Raw genomic sequence first — 25,700 nt, 5'->3', positions numbered from 1 at the left:
TCAAAGGTGACAAATCTGAATATATTACGGGCCTATAATGCTTTAATCTCTATACGGTCCGACTGCTTAAAAGGGTCTCTAGGGGTCGTAATCTTGCCTTCCCGGCGTAATTAGCTAGTAAGCTACAGGTCGGCTTACTCTTTAATAGTCAGGAAAGAGGCGCCAATAATGGTATTAGAAGTAATAGCATTGACGAGAGCCTCTTCTTGGTCCTTATTAATTATAACGTCGGATACCACCCTTACTGGTAATACTAGCCTGATTTGATCAGGGCTAGTAGCTGGCGATGGATATATCGCGGCTGTAGGTGCGGCTGCAGCCGGTATCCTGACTTCTATCCTGCCGGGACGGGCCGGGCCTTTAGCATAAACGATATCTTCGGGATCGTCTATATCGGGGTCGTGGTTATAGGGTTTGACGACCGTTGACCGGAACTTAACGGGGCTATATAGCATCTGCACAATATAGGTCTTACCTTTAAGGCTGATTAGCCGGTACGGCCTGTGCTATCTACCCTTTTCTCTCCATACCCATACGTCGGACTATAGGGGTAGTCGGTAGATAGGCCACGTGTTCGGGCCGTTCCATTAGGCGAGGGCATCGCGAACCTGTCGCTTAGCGAGGCATTTCCTAGCTTCGTTAGTAGCCTTTCGTAATATTAAGGCACATTATGATACTAATAGGCTAGGGGGTGAGTCATCCGTAAGTCGGGGATATACTCTAAAGACTAGTAACATAGGTACGAGGCCGTTAGGCCTAGTAGAATCATTAACGGCTTTAATAGCTAGCTGTAGTTTCTATTCCCTTGTTATTTAATCGCCTACTTCGTTATCAATAATAGTATAGGCTTAGCGTAATAGGGCGTGGTATCTTTCGACTTTGCTAATACTATTATGGGCTTCTATAGGAATTTCATCCATATTGATAGATAGAAGCCGGGCATTATAACGGAATTCGGCGGAAGCAAAGTTTAATCCGGTATCGTGGACTATCTAATCCGGTAGGCTAAGGTAGGTATCAATCCAGTATTCCTTAAGGGTATTCCAAATATCGTGGGCCTTCTGCCTTTGTGGATTAAGAAATCTAGCTGCCTAGAAGCTTATCGCGGCATCTATAACATGCAATACCGGCCGATTATTAATATAAAGGATATTGATGATTATTTCGTAGTTGAATTGGCTAGTATCGTTATCCTTAAGCGTAAATTTAAATCGGCTGGGTGCCTTTGCGTTCATCTAGCATTGATAGTATATATAGGTAATGCTCTCGATGATATTATAGTTAATATTATTATAACCAGCCCATTAAAGCAATTTAGAGAGCCTATTAATAGAGGGGTGCCCGAATCGACGATATAGCTAATAGATTTCCTATAACGATAGATGGAAAGCTATAGTATCTGTGGCATTAAGAGTCCACTATAGGTGTCCCTATTTCCTAATAATTGGAACCTTAATATCCCCTTTGATAAGTAAGTTATTAATATTATCTAGCTTTACGCCCATCCTATCTATATCCGTAATAGAATAGAGAAAGGGGGTGCCGCTATTAAAAATGTAGAAGGGGATATTACCGAATATTATTAGGATATTCAATATACCAGAAGATATGGTAGAACCTGCTCCGAAATTTATCATGTGTTTCTTATCAGTTATCTCGATGGTTAGGGTCTTCATTAATCGCATTAGGGCCTTTGCTTAACCTAGGCCTGCTATTAATAGGCCGGAGGCGCCGGTATCCGGTAGGATTCCGCAGAAGGTGTGGTTACTATAGCGTTCTTCTTCTAGAAAGGCAGAATTACGGTCCAATAGTGGTAAGGGCATTTAGAAGGGGTCAATCTATAGGAAGGCATATCAGCATGATTCATCCTATAGGGCTTGCAACGTCTCGATAGATAAAGAAAGTGACGGTTCTATTTATGCAAGGGCTAAGAAATACTGAGTGGCTGTAAATTGTGGTGCGATAGCATCCTCTATATCCTAATGTATAACCCCTACTATTATGACTTTAACATCTTCAATAATATTATCAAAATCGGCATCTTTAAGGGCTTGGTTGGCGGTCCCTTTGTATTCCTGTAGGAAAATGCGGAATTTCTTATTATTAGGAGCGGTCCGGTTAGAGCGGTTCTTTAGCTATTATGCCTTTAATTCTTATTGCTCTTTATCAGTATAGTTAGATGACTAATATCCTAATTTATTGCAAACGAAGCATTTTCTTTAACAAGGCCTAGCTGGAAAGGCGCGATTCTATTATTGCTGTTAAGGGGGTCTGTATCGTTAGGGGCGTTAATACCGGTTGTGGGATTAACTGTATCTACGATCTGTGAATAACGCTATATTATCATCAATATCAATATCTCTAATATCCTAATGTTATTGAGGCTATTATTGAAGGAAATAATACTGCTAATTCGTATAGGTAGTCTCGTAGATTGAAAGGGATCGCTATAGGTCAGCGGCGAGGCCTTTAAATATAGAGGCATAACGATATATAGCCTGGCTATACTCAGGGGTATCCCTTATAGCGTTAAGCACTTACCGATAAAGCTCTATATCAGCTGTAAAGGGGGGAAAAAGACCACGATATAAGCGCTAAAGTTCCTCTAGTAGGATGTTAAGGCATTCTAGCTTTGACTTATCGGGATATTTTGCGATAGTTAATTGGAGCGTTATTCTATTCTAACGGTGTAAATAGAATTACTCTATGCTCTTATTCTCAAAATAGCTCTTGACTTTGCGGACCATATCGTTAAAAGTGAGGGTATTACGAATGCGTTCGATATTATCAAAGTAATATATCTTAGCATCGCCAATTAGTATAATTTGAAAGGCTCTTATGAGTATATAATCGGGCAATTCTAAAAGGCGGCACTTGCTCTTAAAGGATACTACCTTTAGTATAAAAAAGTCATCCATTTTGCCGCTATATCTATCCTCTATACAATAGCTGCGTAAGAGGTCAGATATCTTCTTCGAAATATCGTTAAACCTAGCCTCTACATAGGCTCTTCGGGTATGATCTTCTTGGTGGTATTCCGGAGGGTATTCCGGAACGGCTTATCGGTAACCTTACGGTAGGCTGGCGGGATCTCTGGCTGGATTATCCTATAACCCGGGTCGGTCTAGGTTTACCAGTCCTCCCGTCAAGACGGTCCATTCATCGGCCTGGGTAGGCCGATAGTGCCGGGAGGGGTCCGGTGCCGTGCCTATCTTTAGCATTATCGGGTGAGGCATTAGAGCCGGTGGTTGAGGCATTTAAGCCTATGGTTGAGGCATTTGAGCCTATAATTGAGGCATTTGAGCCTGTAGTTAAGGCATCCGGGCCTATGGGTTGTGGCTGCGATACCATGATTCGTAATATCTGGCATCAGGGGCAGCTATTTTATCAATATTAGGGGCTTACCCGGTGCCGCTAGTAGCGGTATATCGGGGAATATTAATATTGGTGGCTTAGAGGGTATCGCCAGTAACTTCGAGGGTATTGCCGTCGGCGCTCTCTGTTAATTGAAGCACATCATCGGGGCCTATAACCTGACTTCTGGCTCTTATGGGCATACTATAATTCTAAGGGGCATTAGGATAGCCGCCTCGGCTAGCCCGGCTAGGGGTATAACCCCTAGGATGAAGTATTTAGTCGGTCGGGCTATAGTCATCGTCCGTTGAATATTACTATTGTCGGGAGCTTTCCCCTGTCTTAAATAGCGGCCTGTAAATGGACGCTTTCCCTTTCTATTATAGCGGCCGGCCCCTTTCTTCTTCGGTAGGAATAGGGGCCTTCTTTGACGTAGATAGAGGGATAAGGGGTTATTATGCCGTTGGTGTTACAAAGTCCCTGGGGGTCGAAGGGGATTATAAAGGTCTTCACAAGGGTAATCGCGAGGGTGTTCGTAAGGGTATTTATGAGGGTATCTATAAGGGTATCCGTGAGGGTATTCGAACAATTATAGCAGGGAGTGAATTCCTCGAGCTTGTAATAGAGGGGGCATTCTAATTCATTTACATCTCCTATTCGGTATAAGTAGTAGGGACTGATTATTCCCTATCTAGATTTAACCGGGATATGAAGGTTTTGCATGCAAATTGGAGATCTATTTCCTCTTGAGGCCACTCAGGCATATGCTCTTATTGGAGATAGTGGGTAAGGGTCTTGACTGCTGACGATCCTGTGCTTCTAACGTATACCCTACATTCCCGTAGGGTTGTTCGGAATTCCTATAGAAGCCGTTTGTTAATACGGTTGAATAGCTCCTCGGTCCATTCCTCATAATCATCACAGAATTATTCCTATAGATCATCATCCATCTCATCGCCTATTGTGTAGTTATTAATGAGGTAGGCGATACGATTGTATAACTGTTCGTCCGTAGCATTAGCAGGGTTAATCTGCCCTTTTGAATTGGCCTAGTCCTCTGTAATGGTATCGGCGTGAGGCCTGAGCTTTTCGGGTAGTGATCCTTCCATCGTGATGTTAATAGGGGTAGGCGTGTATATTAGAAGGAAGTAATTAATAAAAGAAAGAAGGAAGTAAGGAAGAAGGTCAGGAAGGAAGTAAGGAAGGAAGCAATAGTCGGGCAGGATATTATAGGCGTTCCGGTTGCTTATTTGACTATTGAATGTAACGGTAAATAGGTTCTTTACCGTTGTAAGGCTCTGAGTCGCTTGCGTAAGAACCTACGTTTATGTGCCTGCTAATGGTATTCACTGGCTGTTACACTATCAGTGTGATATTTAGCGATTGTTCCTTGTGATAGACGAGTAAAAAAGGTTAGACACAATCAGTTTATCCCTTGGTTCGTGACATCTGTAGCCGTTCCTCTGAATAGGCTAGATCACGTTCCTTATTAGCACGATTTGATCAAACCGTCTCTTCTTACTGGTCCTAGCTAATCTATGAAGTGAACTTCAACTTCACTGATCAGTATTAGTTTCACCAAGGGGTACCCAGTTGTACGTAGGGTTGCGCGCGTGGTATCAAGTACCGTGAGGTCACCGGTCAAAGGTATAATTACTTCTTTAATTATGACTGATTAACTAAGAGGAAAGAAAGGAAGCAAAAGAGTAATTACACGATATGGCCTTTTTGTGCGTGCCGCTATCACGTGCATCGGCGCAGTCGGGCCGGGCTGCCCGCGTGCCCTACCGGGCTCAGGGGTAAAGAGGCAAAAGGGGCCAAAGTGGCCACATCGTGCGCATCGGGTGTGCGCGGCACATCCGTCGCAATGTGCCCAATTGGTGCCCAATTGGGCACCTTGCGACAGCGATTCCGACATCTATAGCCAACTTTTATTAATACTATAAAGTAAAAATCCGCAAATAATCACTAATATTATTATCTGCAGTAATCATTTTTTCGATAAAGTAGTATATATATCTATAGCGACTATTGCTAGTTTATAAGCTTCCTTATTTATATTTCGTAGAGTCTTTTTAACTTCTTCTAGAATTTTTCGGTTATCTTTAACGAATTTAACCTTATTATTGGATAAGGCCTATTTTAAAAAAGCTAAATATCGAACTTTAACTTATTAAAATAGGTCTAGATATAGGTATATTAGCAGAACCTATAAGACTCCTCTAGTGCCTTTAAGTATAAATTTATTTTTGCTATAATATTCTATTGCACTCATTCTTTATAGCTAAACCTTTCCTAATAAAATATCTTATTCTTCTTAAGCTAGTATAATATAAAAGCGAACTAATACTAGAATACTGCCTATTACTACCTATATATATACGCAAGTAGTAATAGTATATTTATTATCGTTTGCTATCTTAACCTTTATTAGTTTTTATAATTGCAATCGTGGAATTTTATATCTTATTAAGAAAGCATTATTAATTAAATCGATACTTAATCTACTATCTACTAAAACTAAATCGTATTATACTCCTTTAATATAAACAGTAATATATCCTAAAATAGTCGCAATCTAACCCTTAAGTTTCGCAATATTATTAAAAGCAATAATATAATTCGTTCTGCCTACTACTTATCTTTTTTTTATTCTCCTTATTATCATAAAATAATATTATAAAGTATAAAACAATAGCTTTTACAGTATTACTTTTAAGCTTTCGCCTATACTATATAAGGTAGGAAAGTTAGTGCCTAATAATTAGCACGATTTAGAAGAGTTATAATATATTAATCGGTATAATTATATTCTTTAAATATTATCCTAAATCGAATAGTAGAATATTATATTCTTTTATCGCTTAGATTTTTTCTAATTCTAATTATCGATATAATTATAATAGTTCTTTTCGAGGCGGTTCTTATATAACTATATCCTTATCTTATATCTAATATAGAATAATTAGTAGAAGATAAATTAGTATAGCTAGAGTTAGTAGCAAAACTTATAGATTTAAAGAGGGCATATTAGAGGTTCCTAGAATATATTCTAAATATAGTCGCAGTAATAGTAGTATTTATTAGAATTATTCTATCGTAATTTCTGGTATTATCTATACCTAAACTAGAGCCTATTTATAATTAATTAGGACGATTAGTAAAAAATATATTAGAATAGACTATTCTATAATCTATATCTGTATTATTAATTCATCTTCTAGGTTCAAAAGTTCTTTAATACGGTATCGGTTAATACTATTAAAATTTATCGCTGCTTTTAGTATATTCTTATATATCACTTTATTTAGGCCCCTTATTATTACTAGGTAACTTTTCTTTCCTTTTAATATAACTATAGTTTTCTTAATACTTTTATTATTAATCTTAATATAATAAGGAGAACGATATAAAATAGTTCCGATAGTATATACCATAGGAGCTAGATATTTTTTAAAGCCTTTAAGCAGAATATCTGCCGCATCTCTAACTATTTACACTAAATTAGCAACTAAAGGGGTCTATTAATTCTTTATTAAATCTAATTCCTTTCGTCTATTATATCTTATTTATTCGCTAATTTCCATCCACTATTATCGATATCTATTAAATTCAGTTAGATTAATATAATTCTTTAAAGAATATTAGTAGTCTATATAGCCCTATTCTCCGCAATTAAAATACTAATAATAATCTACATTTAATCGAAATTTAGTATTCCTAGTATAAGCACCTATGCTAGATCCCAAACTTAATTTACCAATCGATAGTATATTATTATATTTAGATTTTCCGTATTAACTATATGGTTTTATACCTTTAGCTAATCGTATTATATTAAAGGCCTTTAGTCGTTAGATGAAATTAAATATCCTTTTTTCTATTTTTATATTCTATTCTATTTAATATATTATTTTCTTATCTCTTTTAGCCTATTAGTCTAATATCATTCGAAGGGGGTCTAAACTTAAAGCTAATTTATTATTATCTTCTAAAGGAAGTAATTTCTTACTAGATAATATTTAATATCTATAAATAATACTTTTTAAATCTAATATCATTAAGTCAGTTATTACTATAGTGCCTTTCTAAAGTCCTCTACCATAAAGGCAATTAGCGACTCTTTCATATAAGCATTAGTTAACCTCTCCATTAGGTATACTAAGAACTATATTAGTAAATAGTAATTACTTATTAATAGATTTAACCTTTATAAAGAGCTTATCTGCACGGGTTATATACGCTTTTAATATTTCACCTTTCTTTCGATAGAAATCAAAAACTTCCTTTTAAATTATTACCTCAATATAAAGATCTAGATCTTTAAATTTCTTAATAAAATTCATTAACAAATCAGACTATTTTTATTTATTATAGTCTAAGTTTTTATACTAAGCAAAGGCTTTTCCTCTTAGGCCAGCAATAAAAATATTCTTTGCAATAATATTATAGTAAGCAGTTATATAGCCGCCTACTATAATAGATATTACTAAATAATTATTAATATAATCCTATAGTAATCTATCCTTAGGATATCTAGCAAACGAAATCATGCCTATTCCTATAGCTATAGGGAAAGGGGAAGGTATTATATTCTATATAATTGCTAATTATTTTATTAATTTAGATTTATTTATTAAATCGGATTCTTTTATTAATTCGGCTTATACTAATTTAGATTTTTTTGCTAATTCTCTATTAAGTTCTATTTTCAAAAGAACTAAATAAAGATATTAATAAGCAGAAGAAGATAAACTAGAAGAAGATAGATCTAATAGTAAATAAGTTTAGTATTCCTAATTATCTCTTAGTTTAATAAATAATAGTCCTAAGAACTATAAGAGAGGGGTTAAAATAATGCCCTAATTTATATCTAAATCGTAGGATATAGATATTTAGATAATAAAAAGAAGGGTAGGATAAAAATCTAGATAAAAATCCAGATAGTCGATTATTAACTAACGAAAGTTTGGTATTATTATATTTAAAAGGTTTAAAAGTTTCCACTATCGAAGACGGTTTTATAGGTTTTTAAACTTAATTAGTAAGGGAAGAAAAAAGGAGAGAAAAAGGAAAGAAAAAGAAAAAAAAAGGTTAGACTTTAAAAGGTTTAAATTATAAATCTATTTCTTTAAAGACTAATAATTCTTCGATCATTCCACTAATTAATTATAAAAATCATTAATAAGTTCTATAGACTATTCTACTAGATTAAACTAAATTAGATTAAATTAGACTAAAAAAGAGAAAAGAAAAGAAAGAAAAATCCTCTCCCTAAAAAGAGAGTTCCCTTTTACCTCCTGCCTAAGCTTACATCTCGCTTAAATCGTAAGTCTAAACTTCTTCCTTCCTTCCTACTTTTCAAATAATATAGCCTTATATCACACTAGGGCAAATAGCGTATTTTTATCTACAATTTCGCCACTTGCCCCAATAAAATCGCCTCATCCTTAATCCAGCTTAGTTTAAATATACCTTAGTTTGTAACTTAAACTATAGGTTTCTATTATAATTAGCAATTCTGGTAGCTCTTAACTTTAAGTCAATTTAGGTTTATATCTGCTTTTATCGCTAGTAGTTCTATCATTTATCTTAAATCGTAATCTCATAAGGATAAAGTCGCATTAAATCGCATTTTCTTAATTTAACTGCAGCCGAATTCTTCTGACCGTAGCTAAGTATCGTAGGATCTTAATTTAACCGCAGCTAAATTCTTCTAACCGCAGCTAGGTATCGCAGGAGTGACCGTAGCTACCAAATTCGATATAGACCTTTATATACAGCTATCAATCTAATTATTCGATTTAACCGTAGCTAAATTTTCTTCTTCTAACCGCAGCTAGGGACTCTGTAGGCCTTCACGCGCAGCTATAGACCTGACCTAACCGCAGCTAGGATTTTGTAATTATGATTATAATTATTCAGTTATTTATAGTATTTAATCTTAAAAAGGGTTTATAATATTTTTATGCTAGTGTGGATATCCTATCGGAAAGTAAAACTTCGCAGATCAGATACTTAAACCGGGTATATAAGACCTAAAAAAAAAAAAACCTTATGAAGAAGAAGAAGAAGAAGATTAAGAAGATAAAGAAAAAGATATAATAACGTTATAGCGAATATATAGTCCCAGTCTTATCACTATAAATTCTTTCTACTGACCATAGGGCCAAAATGTATTATGTAGGATGGTTGCTTTTCCTCGAGCTAATCTAATCTAGAACCCCCACTATTTATCCCTTCAACACAAGTTGCAACCACACAGGTTGCTGCGGGTCAGCGGGCGGAATGCTGACTTGACGCTGACGTAGCAGGCAGTTGACCTCACCTGGGGCCGTTAGAGGTTTGTTTGTCCCCACATCAGCCTACCAGACTCTTGCAGCGGTCCCAAGGGCAGGGCAGGGCAGGTCGTAGCAGAGGCAGGTGGCGGTGCAGTGGCGGTGCAGTGGCGGATTGGTGTGGTGGCTGCACGGGTTATCCGTCATCCGCCCAGAGAAACCTACATACAGTACGTCCGTAGCAGAAGCACTCGGGGCGTTTGCCGCTTGCATGTGCAGGCCCGGCAGCCGTCGACCCGTCCGCTGCTGCACATCATCTCAGCCGTTGCATCCGAGATTCTCGCATCACCACCACCACCAGCCTTTTTTTTTTTTTTTTTTTTTTTTTTTTTTTTTTTTTTTTTTTTGGTGGCCGTCCCGGCATTTCCTGCCCAACCCCCGAGACGAGCGGAGACCGGGTGCTCGATACTCGTGCCGTTTTCCCAACACATCCTTCCCGGCACAACTAGCCGCTGCTGGCTAAAAGGAGAGCTTGTTCGTCCCGTCCCAGAACTCGTCCTTGACAAGCTGCGGCCGACCAAACGCAATCCCCCCATCCATGATCTGATCCGACCTGCGACGCCAACTAGGCCACCCCCCCTCCCCCCTCCCGTCATGTTCACGTCCGCGCGGCGCTGGCTGCGCAACAACAGGACGCCCATTGCCATCGGCGTCGGCGTCATTGGCGCTGCCTACTTGGCCACCCAGTACGTCTTGGACAAGATCCATGACGCGCGAGAGCGCATGAGCAGCGATCGTATCGCAAAGGAAAAGTATTCTTCTGTCTTGGCCTTTATCCCTTCATCCTTTCTTCACCCTCTCTCTAAAACGCCTTGGCCCCCCACGCCGGTGGTGTGCTGACGCCAATGCATCGTCTCCCCCTGGGTAATAGTTTGCGGCGTCGCTTCGAGCAGAACCAGCAAGACTGCACCTTTACCGTCCTCGCCCTCCTGCCCACCGCCACCGCCAACGTCATGGCTGCCTTGGACACGGAAGCAATCACGTACGAGATTCAGAAAATCAAGGCCTCGGCAAAGACTCTCAAGCCCGGCCTGTCCGAGTCGACGACTGGCCCGCCCAGCATTGCCGACACCACCATGACCGAGGAAGACGGCAAAAGCATGGCCACGTCGGCCAGTTTGCACAGCGAGAGCGGCATTCATGCCAGCCAGATTGCTATCCCAGCACCATCGTCTTCCGCCAGCCCCGCCCAGCATGCTCAGCAGCAGCATGCTCAGCAGCAGCAGCAGCAAGACGGTGCTGTCCTGCCACCCACCGTGTCCCGTAAAACAAAGAGGCAACTCTGGCATGACTTGACAATCAGCGGCAAGTCTTTTCTCTACACTTGAAATTGGGGCTTTGGCAAGATGCTCTCCCTTTCATCATCATCATCATCATCCATTCCACGCCGTGTTCTTACCTTCTTCTTCTCTGCTCTCTTCTAGCTGCCACTCGGGCCTTCACTCTCATATACACTCTCGCCCTCCTCACCATGCTGACTCTCGTCCAACTCAACCTCCTCGGTCGACGGAGCTATCTTTCCAGCGTCGTGGCTCTCGCCACTGGCTCTCAGCAAGCGACCATCAGCCTCGAAAACAATGACGACGACAACCCCGAGCAAGACTACGGCAGCGACTTTGATACCAATCGCAAGTATCTCGCCTTCAGCTGGTGGCTTTTGAACAAGGGATGGGTCCAGATCATGAGCAGGGTTGACAGTGCCGTACGCAGTGTGCTGGGCAGCCTCAGCCCCCGCGATCTGCTGAGCTTCGATCGGTTCAGCGAATTGACCATGGAGGTGCGGAAGCTAGTGGAAGGCAGCACTGCAGACGAGAGGAGACGCACCGACTGGTTGTCCGTCTTGCTGCCACCCCGTCACGAGGAGGAGGAAGTGATTCGCCAGTCTGGCATTCTGGAGGACAACTCGGTGCAGGGTGCTTGTCCTGCCGAGCCGTCTCCCGCGACACTCAGACGACTGCTGGATGAGACGGCAGATCTGATAGAGTCACCTTCCTTTTCGCATGTCCTAACCCTCATCCTGGACGCCGCCTTTGAGGTTCTGGTGGACCAGAAACTGGCCGTCGAGGCATTCGAGCTGCCCTCTCAGTCACCCTACCCCCCTCCGGAGTCGATGCCGCTCCGGGAGTCAAGGGTCATTTTGCTGCCAAAAGTCTTGTCAGTCCTGACACGGCAAGCCCACGTCATTGGCAGCGGCGTGCCCAATGACTACCTGCAGCGCATGGAGACGGTTCGCGCTCTGGAGGCGTTTGCCGCAGTCGTGTACTCGAGCAACTGGGAGAACGAGATCCGGCAAGAGGCCATCATGGACAGCGCAGCCAACATGAGCAAGGACAAGACGCAGCCGCAGCTGACCCGGCCTCACGAGCAACAAAAGCAACCTGCGGCGGATGAGAGCATTGTCGTGGTAGATTCAGCGGCGGGCGAGTTTGAGACTGCTTGGGAGAAGGCTCGTGGAAAGACATCATGACGAAACATTCGAGGTTCTCCCTCAGGACCTGTCACCCCCGCCCCCCCCCCCCTTTTTTTTTTTTTTGTTTTCTTTTCTTTTCTTTTCTGGTATCAGCTGGCCAGCTCGTTCCCATGCATCTAAAACAAGACGTGACAGCCCCAGGGAGGGGACGGCGGCATACGTATGACGGATATCGGGCTTCCATTTGCAAGTAGGCCCAACTCCGTATAGGCCTGTGGCATATGTAGAATACACAGCATGGTTAGGAGTGTTGACTCCCCATCAGCAGCAGGTCTTTGCTTCAAAATGCGCCCAGATGCTGCGTTGCATCAACTCAACGTGAGTCTCATGAAGCCAGAAGTGAGCCAGCCATTCATCACTCGGCCATCAATCGCCGGCAATGACTATGCAGACCGCCTGCCAACAGTCTGAAATAACAAGAATCCCACCCCCTTCTCCCTCCTCGCTCTCCCCCCCCCCCCGCCCACTGATATCAGACAAGACTACCCCAGACGCAACAACTCGCGCGGCTCGCCCACAGATTGGCACATGTCTGGTATCCGCGTCCAAGTCCAGGCCACCCTTCCATGGCGGCAAGTCCGCAAGAGGTGCCGGCACGCTGTACACATGGCGAACCTTTTCAGAGAAGCGCATCGCCGGAACTCCTCCCCGTGGCGACGCCATGACATGACGTCCTTGTCAGATGCTCCATTCCAGCCCTTCCGTCTTCACATGAGCCCGCGAATGAACTGATCCAACCCGAGCTCGAACAATTCATTCCTAACACCTTCCCCGCCCTTGTGCTCCACTGGAGCAAGGGGATTCTTGACAACTATTTGTTTCCAGGGCACACAGGAGTTAGCGCACCGGGAAGCTCGCAACCACGCTCCACGCGATTTGGCAACAAACCGTATTCGACCCAGAGATTGATGTATATCTGGTGCAGCGCGTTCCTCATGCTGGGCGACTGGGTGTCTGTGAGCAGCACGAAGCGCAGGTTGGCGGGTGTTTCGTAGTAATGCAGCTTGTACTGGCCGGTCCGGTAGCTTATGAAGGCGTCGTCGTCTCCGCCCAGCTTGCGGACCATGTTGCGCAGGGAAAACACGGTCCCGAAGATCAGCTTGGTGTCGTCGGAGCGGGTGGCATCGCCGCGAGACAGGGGCTGCGGCGAGGGGAGCCACGATTTGGCGTAGATGCAGTCGGCTACGGGGGGAGGGCCTGATCAGCTGGGGGCTGGCTTGCCGAGCGGACGGGCGGGGAAGAGACATACAGTGTCGGTCAAAGATGTAAAAGGAGTAAACTACCATATTTTTTTTTTTTTTTGTTTTTTTTTGTGTTTCCAGAGAGGGGAGGCGAAGGAGGAGGAGGAGGAGGGAGGGGCCAGCTTTTGGCGAGGCGGAACTGCAAGTTGTGCCAGAGCCAGAGCCAGAGCCAGACCAGGTCGTGGACGTCGCGAGGATGAAGCCCGTTGCGGCAAATCCTAGTGGGCTCGGGCGGCGGGTGCGACTGGCGGGCAGCGCAGGGGACGACGAGTTGCCAGGTTGGATGAGGCTGCGGATCGAGTTCACCAGCACCAGCACCAGCACCAGCATCGGGAGTTGGATTTGGATTGGCCGGGGGCTGCGTGGACGCGAAGGGAAGGTGCACCCCACCTCGCGGCTGCTGCTGTAGGCTGTAGGCCCTGCGAGGGATCGGATTACTCTGCCATTATTGGTCCCCGACTCCCCCCCGCCACGATAACAGGCCGCGAGAATGGACGAATAAATAAAATAAAATAAATAAATACATAAATAAATGACCTGTCAGCAACTGGAGCGGCCGGCCTCTTGCCCTCCACATCCATTACTGGACTGAGCCGACTGAGCCTCGCCTGTTTTGTAGACTCTTCTTCCTTTCCGTTTTCCCTGGAAGCTCTGCGGTCGCGGTCGCGGTCGAAACTCGTCGAAACTCGTCTTGGTTTCGCTTCCGATTTCGAGGCCAGGTCTGGAAAGCTGGCTGGGCCGTCTATTCGTCCGCCTTGACCCTACACATCTATCTACCTACCTTACCTTACATACCTCGGTACATAGTTGGTTGGTACATATATCATTACAACATCCGCCCGGTTGGCATCAGCACAACATCGGCACACACAACTATAACATCGATCAAAGCACGATAGCTCAGGCCGGGATGCCTGGCCGTCAAACATCTCCGTTTCCCCTCGTGGTAGCCTCACATATAGAGCTCGAGTCGTTCAGCCCCAACAGTCTCGTCTAATTCCACAGCAGTAATTTTTCATGTCTTGTCTGTAGTGATTCTGTGCCATCAGCTGAGGATTTATCCGTGAAAGCTATTTTCGCCTTTTCTGCGTAATCGCGACGCTGCTCGCTGCTTGCTGCTCGCTGCCTGCTGCCTGCTGCCTGCTGCCTGCTCTGGAAGCTATAGAGCGGGCGTCCCCGGGTTGCCGATAATCGTCATGGCGGATGATGCTGCCAGCAGTTCATCGTCGCCTCGGTTAGCGATTGAGCACGCTGAGGATCAGCCACGACCGCCTTTGGCTTCCACGTTGTGAGTCGAGCCAGCTCAGCAATCTGCTGGCACTCAGTTTTATTGTCGGAGCCTCTACTCCATACGAGAGCTTGGTATTGATTTCCTTGTTTTTGCTGCCAGACCTGAGCCGCCCGCTTTGCAGAGATATTGCAGCCCTGCGAGACAACATACACGAACGCCAAGCGCACACAGGGAAATAAAAGTACGACTTTCTTTCTGTCCCTGACTGGAGATGGCAAGCTTTTGGTTTGGCTTTTGTTGCCCTCCTCCACCCCGAGCCAGCAACTTGGGTTCTGACGCGCGCCGCAACTTGACAGGAAACACTGGATGCTCGCGTCGAATTCGCCAGCGATGAAGTCGATGGGAGAACGTGTCACCGGATTAATCAGTACATTATTGTGGAGGAGATTGGCAGAGGCTCGTACGGCGCTGTGCACCGTGCTACCGATCAGTTTGGCAACGAGTTTGTTAGTCCCCTGCGGTTTCAACTCTTGACACGCTTTTAAAAAAAAGGTCGATGCTGATTCGAGAATTCACCGAATCAAAGGCCGTCAAGGAATTTTCCAAGACGCGTCTGAGAAAGCGAGCCCAGTCTCATATATTGCGACTGGGTCCTCAAGGCTTGCCCCGCCAACTTCTTCCCGGGCCGCGCAGAGCTGCAGGGCCATTGTCGCCTCGGATGACGGGCCTACGCGCGGGAGAGGAGAGTGACTCATTGTTTCTCATCAGGGAGGAGATTGCCATCATGAAGAAGCTCAATCATCCAAACCTGGTTCAGCTTATCGAGGTCCTTGACGACCCTGAAGAGGATTCACTGTACATGGTGATGGAAATGTGCAAGAACGGTGTTGTCATGGCTGTTGGGCTGGATGAGAATGCCGACCCCTACGACGATGAGCTGTGTCGCTGCTGGTTTCGAGACTTGCTGTTGGGCATTGAATATTGTAAGTATTCTCTCCATTCACACTGTCGTCGAGTCTTCCGTCATACTCGAGTGCGGACCAACACCGATATGTTTCTCCCCCGGCTGATGCCACGGGGTAGTACATGCTCAAGGCGTCATACATCGAGACATCAAACCTGATAATCTCCTTCTTTCCGACGACCAAGTCTTGAAGATTGTAGACTTTGGAGTGTCTGAAATGTTTGACAAGCCAGACAATATGAGAATCTCCAAGTCTGCAGGTTCACCGGCGTTCATGCCGCCAGAACTATGTGGCAAGCACAAAGACGTCTCCGGTAAAGCCGCGGATATCTGGTCAATGGGTGTGACGCTCTACTGCCTCAAGTATGGTAAGATACCGTTTAGTCGATCCGGTGTGCTAGAGATATACGAGGCCATTAAAACCGACGATCCTCCCATTCCTGAAAATGAGGATCCTGCATTTGCGGACCTGATGGGCAAGATCCTTGAGAAAGATCCCGAGAAGCGAATCGCGATGCCTGAACTACGGGTGAGTCGGGGGCACGACCACGGCCTTCCTTTTTGCGTTGCTAACCCTCGTCTTCTGTTCAGGAACATTCCTGGGTCACCAAGGGAGGGGTCGACCCGTTGTTGTCCACGGAAGACAATTGCGCAAACATGGTTGAGCCTCCCAATGAGCTCGAGTTGAGCCGTGCATTCACCAGGAAGATGAACCATCTCGTCTCCATGATGAAGGTGATTCAGAAGTTCAGGATGCTGCTGGCCAAAATCAGAACGAGACGGGGCGGTGTCGGCGCAGAGAGTTGTGCTGCGTCTGCGCAAATTCCTGGGTCAGGGGCCGAGGGCCTTGACGCCGCGTTGGAGAAGACCAAGGCAGAGGAGATACAAAACATACTGGCTCGTCGCCGGCTTTTACTCGACCAACAAGACCGAGGCGCAAACAAGGGCCACGCACACGAGGTTGGCGATCAAGATCCTCTACTTCTCGGTATTGGCACCGGGGCACGAGATGCATTCGCCAGGGATGAGACTACTCCAGATGTCGTTGCTGAATCACCCACGGCGGTGGATTACAATGTATACGATCGTGCCTACGAGGAGGCTATCAAACGTCGCCTCAGTGTCAATCCATCAAAGAGGCCGATAATGTACTTGACCAACTTTGTCAAGGAAACGGACTACTTTATGAAGACGGGAGATCTTGTCGACGGAACGGCGTTATCGCCACCTCTTGCAAAAGCAGAGCCCAAGGAGGCCGCTCAAGTGCTCCGGGATAACGCACCCTTCTTGCAGGGACCTCACTCGCCGTCTAGTCCGAGAACAGGCTTGACGGAGACTCTCCGTACAGCGGCCATGAGAAGCAGCATGTCGGCGGCTTCGCACGCAGGGTCTGGGACATCGCTTTTGAAGTCGGAGTGGCGCGAGGCTGTAGGGACAGCAACGGCTAATCTATCTTGTTCGCCGAGCACCAAATTGGCTCATGTCGTCAACAAAATGGCCGTCTGCACTCCGGGACTCGGGGAGGAAGTAAAGCTCGAGCCGCAACCCGATGCATGATAATCTCTGGCATCTCATATCATCAGCGGTGTCTGCTCTTTCCCCTGGTTCCCTGCCTGGGTCTTGGGTGCGTCTCGGCTGACCGGTATCTTTTTTTTCCTTTTCCGAGACAGAGTCCAGGGTAGCACGGAGCACCGTCAGTCACACGGGAGATTCCAGAGTCCAGACCAGCTGTGCAACGTTGTTCAGAGAACTGGGTGCGGAGTTTTATGCAGCATCATGTTCGGATACGGAAGGTTAGTAGTGGATGCAGGCGCAACTTGGGGGTTCGCATCGGTCTTTTCCGAGACTTGGGACAAGGGCGGCGTGTTGGGTATGATGACCCAACAGATACTCACCGCTCTGGCCGGGACAGCGTCTTGGCGAAATGACCCGCCCCTGACTCCTGACTCTAACTCCTGACTCTGACACCTGACTCTGACACCTGACTCTGACTCCTGACTCTGACTCCTGACTCCTGATTCTGGAGTCCCTGGTGTTATCGCTTGGCACAGGCTCGGGTCTGGAGGGAAACGCAGCCGATGTTTCGGCACCATGTCATCTGCTTTATCTCCATTCATAGGGGTGTCTCTGGAAGCACACGCCATGCTCCCACGAGGGGTTATAAGCGCAATCTCGGCAAACAATAGAAAGGGTACCAGGGAGTAAGTAGGCTTTGAAGGACCGCTTTTGGATATTCTTTTCTCTGTCCCTTTTTTTTTTTTTTTTTTTTTAAATAAAATAGAAAAAAATAATTTTTGGTAAGCGGTCGCTGGAATCAATGACAAAGAACGTGGTTTGGGATTGAAGCTGTCCGTATTCGAAAACTCCCATGAGTCTGTGCATAACAGACTGAGCAGACGGCTGACGAAACTTGTGCAGACCAGGCGCATGCCATGGGACGTTGTATGCTTGTAGCAGTGGTGCTTTGTACGCGGTGCAGCTGGCAACATGAGCCATAGCAACAGAACTCGTATGTCAACCACGGAGACGCGCATGTAGAGCACGAGGAGCAGGGAGACTGCTTTTTCCCTAGTTGAGTTGGGCCATTCTTTGCCTGGATAGCTACGTAGCTGGCAAGTGGGTTCAACGACAAGCCGAGATGCAGATGCGGATGCAGATGCAGACGCAGACGCAGACGCAGACGCAGATGGTAATGGTGATGGTGATGATTGATGAGAAATAAAATAGCACAGCAGTTGTTATGCAGGGAGACGGCCGCCAATGGTTGGCCGAGAGCTGGAAAAGTCGTCGGACCGCAAGAGCGAACGGATCCCATCCTTGAACCCTTTGTTCCTTGCCTGGGGATCCCTGGCCATGGCATTCGGGCATGCAACAACATCTCGAGCTCTTGGCGCAGGTGGGATGTCAATGGGCCTTTGTGGTGGCCAAGACATAGGGTACGGGGGAGGGGGGTTTTGACGAGGAGGGCACGGAGGACGAACTCGGGAGCAAATCGTCCCGCATATTGCAAGTGTAATCAGGAAACCAGGGGCCCTGCAATCTGCACACAAGCGAGACGGGAGGGCATCGGTGGTTGAGTGATGGGCAATTCACCACCCCATGTGTCGACGGGTCGGGACGAGGGGACGGATTACTTGCGCAGCACTGCTTGGTGCTGACCTTGTTGGAAAATTTGGTCGTCATGACCGGGTGTTCCCGGCAAGATGCCAGCCAACAAAGCGTCAACTTGGCTCGCCCACAAGAGGCCAGGGGACGTCAGCCTCGTCTGGCCCTGCCCTGCCCTGCCCTGCCCGTCTTCTGCGTACCTAACGTGAGTTAGTCTAGGTAGGTAGGTAGTTCCTTCAGAGATGACGGTGACTCCGTAGTCGGTACGTCGGTAGCCGCAGCCGCAGCCGCAGCCGCAGCCCCAATAGCGAGCTCGTCGCGAAATAGAGTTGTGAATTAGGGTTTCTGCGCACACGCACACGCACACGCACACGCACAAGCACACGCACAAGCACACGCAACCCAGGCCAGCCACGCCGCAGGCAACGGGTTGCCCAGGGTTCGCCCGTCCGTCTGCATCTGCGTCGTTTTGTTGCGTTGCCACAGCCATAAAACCACCACCCGTCGCAACTCTGGCACCGGCACTAGTCACTTGTCGTAATGGGCGCTGGCTGGACGATGGAGTTTTTTTTTTTTTTTTTTTTTTTTTTTTTTTTCCCTGGCGATTCGCGGACCCAATGTAGCGAGGCGGTACGGGCGGTTGATCCATCGCGCATGTCGTTCGTTTAACTGGCAGCGGCAGGAATGTCAGATGATCGAGATGACATGTGGTTCGAGTGAGCGGATTCTGGATTTGGGCACGGGCTGGCAAGGGAAAGTATCGAGGTGCGTCATGCGGCAGCAATTTGCCCGCGGACACTGGAAATGCAGGAAAATGCAGAAAATGACGAATGCAGTTGCAAGGAGAGGAGAGCCGGGACGACCAAAGTCACCACAAGCCGTCCGGTGGAGTCGATTCGCGGGAAATCCCCCCCACCCTGCTTCCGGCCACCTGCCGGCAGCGCTGCGTCCAGTGCGCCGCCAGCTGGAGACGACGGACGACGAGGGCTTGCCGCGTCTAAGGGAAAATCCCATCGGCGTGTGGCAACTTGGCGGCACTGTGGCGGGACTGCGCTTGTGCCTCTCGCTGCACAGTGCGCATCCGAGTGCGCATCCGAGTGCCCATCGCGCTGGTCTCACGGCAGAAACTCCCAAGCCCTAGCGCCAAGCCGCCAAGCCGCCAAGCCTCAAGCCGCCAAGCCGGGCCAACTTGGCAATGGATGGACGGAGCGCCAACAAGGCCCCTTGGCTTCCGGGACAATGCATCCAGCAACAGCAAAGGGCGACAACATAACAACGCAAGCGTTTCTTTGTTCATGCGCCTGCATCAAAGGGTTCCAACTTCCCGACTGTTATTTCTCATTTTGTTTTTTTTTTGTTTTTTTTTTTTTTTTTTTTTTTAAATTTATATCTTTTTGGCGCTAGGGATGCCTCGGCCCCCTGGGCTGGTAGTAGGTAGCGGGTAGCAGGCAGCAGTAGCAGGTACGTCCTCGGTGCAGTACTCTGGGTGTCTTGGGTACCTAGATCTACTTGCCAGGTACGTGCTGCGGGGCACCGGGATCTGAAACTCGCATCAGCTTATTTTTCGGCAAGTCGAGTCGTCGCAACTTGTCCTGAGCAGGTGTGACCAACGTCGTTTTGTCATGATGCCGATAACAACCAAGTGAGCAACGCAGTGAGCGTGAGCGGCCTGCAACATGGATGACATGAATGACATGGATGACGGGGATGACGGGGATGACGTGGATGACATGACATGACATGACATGACAACGTTGAATGAAGTAGCGCCGTTGCGAAGTGCCGGATGCGACCCTTGGCGTGGTAACGCTGGAGTTTTGCACTCTTGGGAACCAAGCGCGTCTTTTGGTTCCGAAGAAGCTGTACTTGCGAGTCTATGCGAGACGTGCCCAGTTCTCTAATGGACGTGATCGATCACTATTGGGCTTATTCATGCCTTAGCGAGACCTTGATACGGCAACTTTGTTGGTGCTGCGGAATCACGTGATTTACCGCGAGGAGGGGATTTCGCTAGTTGCAGGGCTGCAAGCCTGATTTCCTTTATCAGTTGTAAAAAAAAAAAATAATAATAATAAAAAAGGGAAAAAAGAAAAGAAAAGAAAAGAAAAGAAAAGAAAAGAAGCTTCTTGGTAGATGTAGGTCCTGCTAGAGCCGATGCAGGTGGCTTTGTCATTTCTACTCAGTACGATTACCAGGTATCTAGGTACCGCTAACTAGGAGGTAGGTAGGTACTTAGGTACCTAGGTAACTCAATTGCCTGCGACCGACAACCCCAGCCTCAAATAAATAAATAAACAAAATACCTAGTAAATAAGAAGATGATGGGGGAAGAAAATAACGGCGCGGGTGGAGATGAAGACCCTTTTAGTATTGGTGATTTTTCGCGCAAGAAAAGTAAAAAATTCTCTGCCCACTTGTTCGATGGCACGAGGCCCTTCCCGTTTCGGCGTCTTAGGCCCTGACCCCCCCCCCAAGCGACAGCTCTGACGCGCCAGCATGTTTCGATTCCTGCCTTTTCTTCTCCACTCAGGGCTTTCACGGGTAACCTTAGGTAGGAAGGCACCAGACCTTATTAGTCGCCTTTCCCCTTTCCTACGTGGTGTCGACGAGCGCAGGAGCGAGGCTGCTGCTCTTGCTGCTTCGAGCTGCCGCGTACTACAGTAGTATTTCATTGCGAAAGAGTTGCTGCCCGTTCTTCGTTCGTTCGTTCGTTCGTTCCTTCCTTCCTTCCTTGTCCGCTTTGTCGTGTCCTGCCTGCCCGCAGAACTACTCCTACTCCATATACGCAGACTCTTGCCGTCGCCTGCCGTCGCCTGCCGGGGGTTCCTTCCTTTTCTTCTCCCCTGCCCCTCTTCTTCAGCACCTTTTTGTTTCCCTTGCCTCCGAGACGTTGCCTTGTCCAGTACTCACTCCGTGCTCCGGAGTCCGGCGTGTCCGCACCCCAGGTACAGTACCTCTTGATGTGGGTACCTGGAGCCAGCGTTCCCGGGTCTCTTCTTGCCCTGTACCTTCCCTTGTTCGTGTCTGTCCTGGTCCATATACTAGCCACTACTGGCCCCTTTGCTCTCCTTTTTGCTCTCTCTTTTGCTCTTCCGTTTATCCTCTCCTTTGCTCTCTCCGTTGCTCTCTCTTTTCCCCCTTGGGTACGGAGTAGTTCAAAGCCTCTTTTTCCTCTTCCAACTCCTCAAAGGTCGCCCTCACCGAGCACGCCGACGCATCTACGCTGCCGCCCCGGGTTGACGCCGTGCCGCTTCCTCCATCTGGACAGGGGGATTGAGCCAAGAAGTCTGCCAACAGGATAAGTTGCAGCTTCGCTCGCGTCGAAAAAAAAAAAAAAAAACCAACCGCGGCTTGGAGAACCCCCTACGCTGATCGATCGCGGCGTCTGGCCGACAAGAGTTTGTTGACCCGTCCCACCACCCGCCAGCCAGCCCTAATCCAGCCAGTAAATCACCTGAAAATCAGCAGGGTCCAGCCCGAACGAGCAAGAAGCTTGCGCTCAACTGTGCAGAGTCTACAGACGCGCAGAGCCCAGGCCCTCAGCCCTCAGCCCTCAGCCCCAGCCCCAGACTTTCGCTGCTGCTGCCAACCCACACACATGCAAAGCTGCCAACGTCGCCGCATTCCCTCCCCTGGTCCTGCCTGGCCCTGGCCCTGGCCCTCCCTGAGCGCCTCGACGAATTATTTTCAACTCTCCAGGCTCAAACTCGCACACTCGCTCTCTCCCTCTCGCACGCCTGACCACCACCGTCCTATCCTTGGTCCTATCCTTCGCAACGCTGAACACGACTGGCAGCTGGCTCACCTGCACTGCAATCCTGGTCGCGTCGCTCCTGAGTCCTGGATGCAAGTTGCACCTGCACCTGCACCTGCACCTGCACCAGCACCTGCACCTGTGCCTCTACACCTGCCGGGGAAAAATAAAGAAAATCACCTCTGCGTCCTCCAGTCAGTCAGACTAGGTACTTTTTTTTAAAACCTATTCGTGTCCACGGTACCTACCAGCCCAGCATCCATGTGAAAAGTCGTCGCCACCATCTCTCCTACCCTCCGAATACATACCTGCCCAGGTACCACCAGCCCGAGGTAAGGTACCTCCAAAGGCACGAACTAACGACGGACGCATTTGACCAGCGCCAGCTTTGTCATCCTGCCCACCCGAGGACACGCTGCGGAAAAAAGATTTCGTGCCATTTCCTGTTCCAAATCTTGTTACGCACAAGACTTGACTTTTTTCTTGTCAGCAACCATCATCCCCTAGACGCCTGCCGAGACGCTTAACCCTTGCCTTACAAGAAGAACGGTAAAAAAGGGTGGGGGGGGAAAGGCGGGACAAGTCGTCTGCTTCTTCATCAACCTGGTTGCGCTTCCCCTTCTGCTACCCTCAATCATCCATCCGACTTCAACTTCCGTAACCTGACTTTGTCCTGGCGCCCGCGCCCGCGCCCGCGCTCGCATCCCGGCAGTGACACACGCCACACTCGTCTCTGCACGCCGCTACGTCACTTCTGCCGTCACCACCAGTCGCCGTTGGTCGTGTAGACGTTTTGCTGCCCCAGAAAAAGAAGGAGAATAAAAATGCCTGCTGCGTCCGTTACTTCGTCCAAACCCAACTCTGCTCCGAGCTCCAAGCCTTCGTCAGTCAAGTCTCACGATGGTTCCAAAAAATCTCCTGCTCTCGCTTCCCAAGACGGCGATTCTGCCAGCGAATCTTCGCACTTGAGGGCCCCTTTGGAAAAGGCTTCTGTCAAGGAACGCTTCACCCGCATCTTTTCCAGCAAAGAGGTCGCCAAGAGCAACGGCTATGCCGAGCAAGCTGGCCGATCCCGAGGTTCTTCTCTCAACGGCGCTTCGTCCCCTGCGCCGTCCCGCAAAGAATCATCCGAGAAGCCTTCCGAAAAGCCGTCACCAAACCCTTCCAAGGTCATTCCCGGCAAGGAACTAGGCATGCGCTTCGCTCCCAACCCAGACGTCCAGGGCGGCCACGAGCATCACCTGAAATCGAGCCGCCGGCAGGAAAAGCTTTCCGACATGTGGCGCACTCTTCTGGGCAAGAAGCCCGAGGCCTCCCCCGACCATGACCTCTCGCTCGTCTCCAACTGGGTTGACTCGCTACGCCAGGAGAGGGAAGAAGCCGCCGAACGAAAAGGCGGACCCAACCCGTCATCTACACTAGTCGAGAAATACGGCAAGTGCCAGGAAGTTGTTGGACGTGGAGCGTTCGGCATCGTCCGAATCTCTCACAAAAAACTAGGCGGTTCTGAAAAGCTCTTTGCCGTCAAGGAGTTTCGCCGTCGCCCCGAGGAAACCGAGAAGAAGTACAGCAAACGACTGACTGCTGAGTTCTGCATATCCTCGTCTCTGCGCCATCCTAACGTAATCCACACTCTGGATCTGCTCAAGGATGCCAAAGGTGATTACTGCGAGGTGATGGAATTCTGCGCCGGTGGCGACCTGTACACCCTCATCCTTTCAAGCGGCAAGCTTGAGGTTCAGGAAGCCGACTGTTTCTTCAAGCAGATGATGCGCGGTGTCGAGTATCTTCACGAGATGGGCGTCGCTCACAGAGACCTCAAGCCTGAAAACCTGCTCCTCACCACGCGGGGCGCCCTCAAGATTACCGATTTTGGCAACGGAGAGTGTTTCCGAATGGCCTGGGAAACAGACGCCCACATGGTGTCTGGCCTTTGCGGCTCCGCACCGTACATCTCTCCCGAAGAGTACACTGACAAGGAATTCGACGCTCGCGCCGTTGATGTATGGGCCTGCGGCGTCATTTACATGGCGATGCGAACAGGCCGTCACCTTTGGCGCGTGGCCAAGAAGGAAGAGGATGAGTTTTACGCTCGCTATCTGGAGGGGCGCCGTGACGAGGAGGGCTATGGCCCTATCGAGTCCCTGCACCGCGCCAGGTGCCGCAACGTCATCTACTCGGTGCTGGATCCCCATCCAACCCGCCGTCTCACGGCCGCTCAGGTGCTCAAATCCGAGTGGGTTCGCGAAATAAAACTCTGCAAGGCCGGTGAAGAAGGTCTGTAACACACTGTCCGTCATGCTGCTTGGCATGGCGGACTGCAACCTGATGGCAGGCACCAGACTGTTGCGACAGGAACTGCCCAACACATCTTGCAGGCTCTTCTGCCCCCCTCCCTCTACCGCTCCGCGACGCGGGCATCACTGGACCAAGGAACCAGCCGCGGGCGCGCGACTTGATCGGATTGGAATCGCTGACCTTTACGATTGAATGACACTTAATTTTTTTTTCTCCTTTCATTGGAGAAATCCCCCCCCCCCCCGGCAGCTTTTTTACACCTCCATCTGGGCTCTTGTCGGCTTCTTTTCTGTTTCCGGGGTTCCAGGGGAAGCGTTTCAAATGGACGGCGTTTTCGAGTTTGCTATTTTCCCCCTTCATTTGCCCTTTTTCCCTTGATTTTCTTTTCCTCGTTTCGACATGTCAATAGTTGGGACTCGATTAAACAAGGTCGTTTCCTTGTTTATCAACTTTCAAGCAACGGCGTTTTCTGGCGTACTTGAAGTTTTCTTTATTTATTCAATCGATTTTTTTTTTTTATAAATCTTTGATCTGGTGGTGAAGGGCGGTGTTTTGCAAGTGGGATATTCGGCGCGTCTCAGATTTCTTGGGGTGGTTACATATCGGAATTTGGCATCCAGGTTAGAGTGAAGAGACACGGCCAGGCTAGGTAGGCAGGCTCTTTGTTTCAAAACGTCTGGTTTCGCTTGCGGAAGGGCGGCAGTTTGCAATTCTGAGAGGCAGGTTTCCTGGTACGCCCAGGATGCAGCTGGGGTGGCTTTTTCTTGCTTTTACAGCAGCAGGGGAGATGTTTTCAAAAAGAGACTTGGTTACAGCCTTGACACGTTTGTACACTTTTTCTTTTCAAGTGCTTTTCGGATGGTTGGAAGTCTCCCGAGTCGTGGAATACCTTTTTTTTTTTTTTTTTTTTTTTTTTCCCTTTTGCCTTTTCCGTCGCAGTTCCAG

The 25,700-nt window shown here is 47.8% G+C and overlaps 4 protein-coding genes across 4 annotated transcripts; 3 read left to right on the top strand and 1 right to left on the bottom strand.

Annotated features, from left to right (window-relative positions):
• Positions 1-10,286: 10,286 nt before the first annotated feature.
• UV8b_03771 (uncharacterized protein) lies at positions 10,287-12,159 on the top strand (the record flags this gene model as incomplete). The annotated part of the gene is made up of 3 exons (XM_043141269.1): positions 10,287-10,444; positions 10,564-10,997; positions 11,117-12,159. The coding sequence occupies 3 exons, from the start codon at positions 10,287-10,289 to the stop codon at positions 12,157-12,159; spliced, it is 1,635 nt and encodes a 544-aa protein (XP_042997203.1).
• Positions 12,160-12,869: 710 nt separating this feature from the next.
• On the bottom strand, positions 12,870-13,448 carry UV8b_03770 (uncharacterized protein; the record flags this gene model as incomplete). Its single annotated transcript, XM_043141268.1, has 3 exons — positions 12,870-12,973; positions 13,051-13,344; positions 13,412-13,448. 3 exons carry the CDS (start codon positions 13,446-13,448, stop codon positions 12,870-12,872), a joined length of 435 nt encoding a protein of 144 aa, XP_042997202.1.
• A 1,151-nt stretch (positions 13,449-14,599) lies between these two features.
• On the top strand, positions 14,600-17,155 carry UV8b_03769 (uncharacterized protein; the record flags this gene model as incomplete). Its single annotated transcript, XM_043141267.1, has 6 exons — positions 14,600-14,691; positions 14,794-14,875; positions 14,991-15,140; positions 15,221-15,617; positions 15,718-16,127; positions 16,190-17,155. 6 exons carry the CDS (start codon positions 14,600-14,602, stop codon positions 17,153-17,155), a joined length of 2,097 nt encoding a protein of 698 aa, XP_042997201.1.
• Positions 17,156-23,281: 6,126 nt separating this feature from the next.
• UV8b_03768 (uncharacterized protein) lies at positions 23,282-24,742 on the top strand (the record flags this gene model as incomplete). The annotated part of the gene is made up of 1 exon (XM_043141266.1): positions 23,282-24,742. One exon carries the CDS (start codon positions 23,282-23,284, stop codon positions 24,740-24,742), a length of 1,461 nt encoding a protein of 486 aa, XP_042997200.1.
• Between the last annotated feature and the right edge of the window lie 958 nt (positions 24,743-25,700).

The sequence above is a fragment of the Ustilaginoidea virens genome, chromosome 3, assembly GCF_000687475.1.
Source record: "Ustilaginoidea virens chromosome 3, complete sequence".
Taxonomy (NCBI): domain Eukaryota; kingdom Fungi; phylum Ascomycota; class Sordariomycetes; order Hypocreales; family Clavicipitaceae; genus Ustilaginoidea; species Ustilaginoidea virens.
This window is presented reverse-complemented; position numbering and strand designations above follow the sequence as displayed.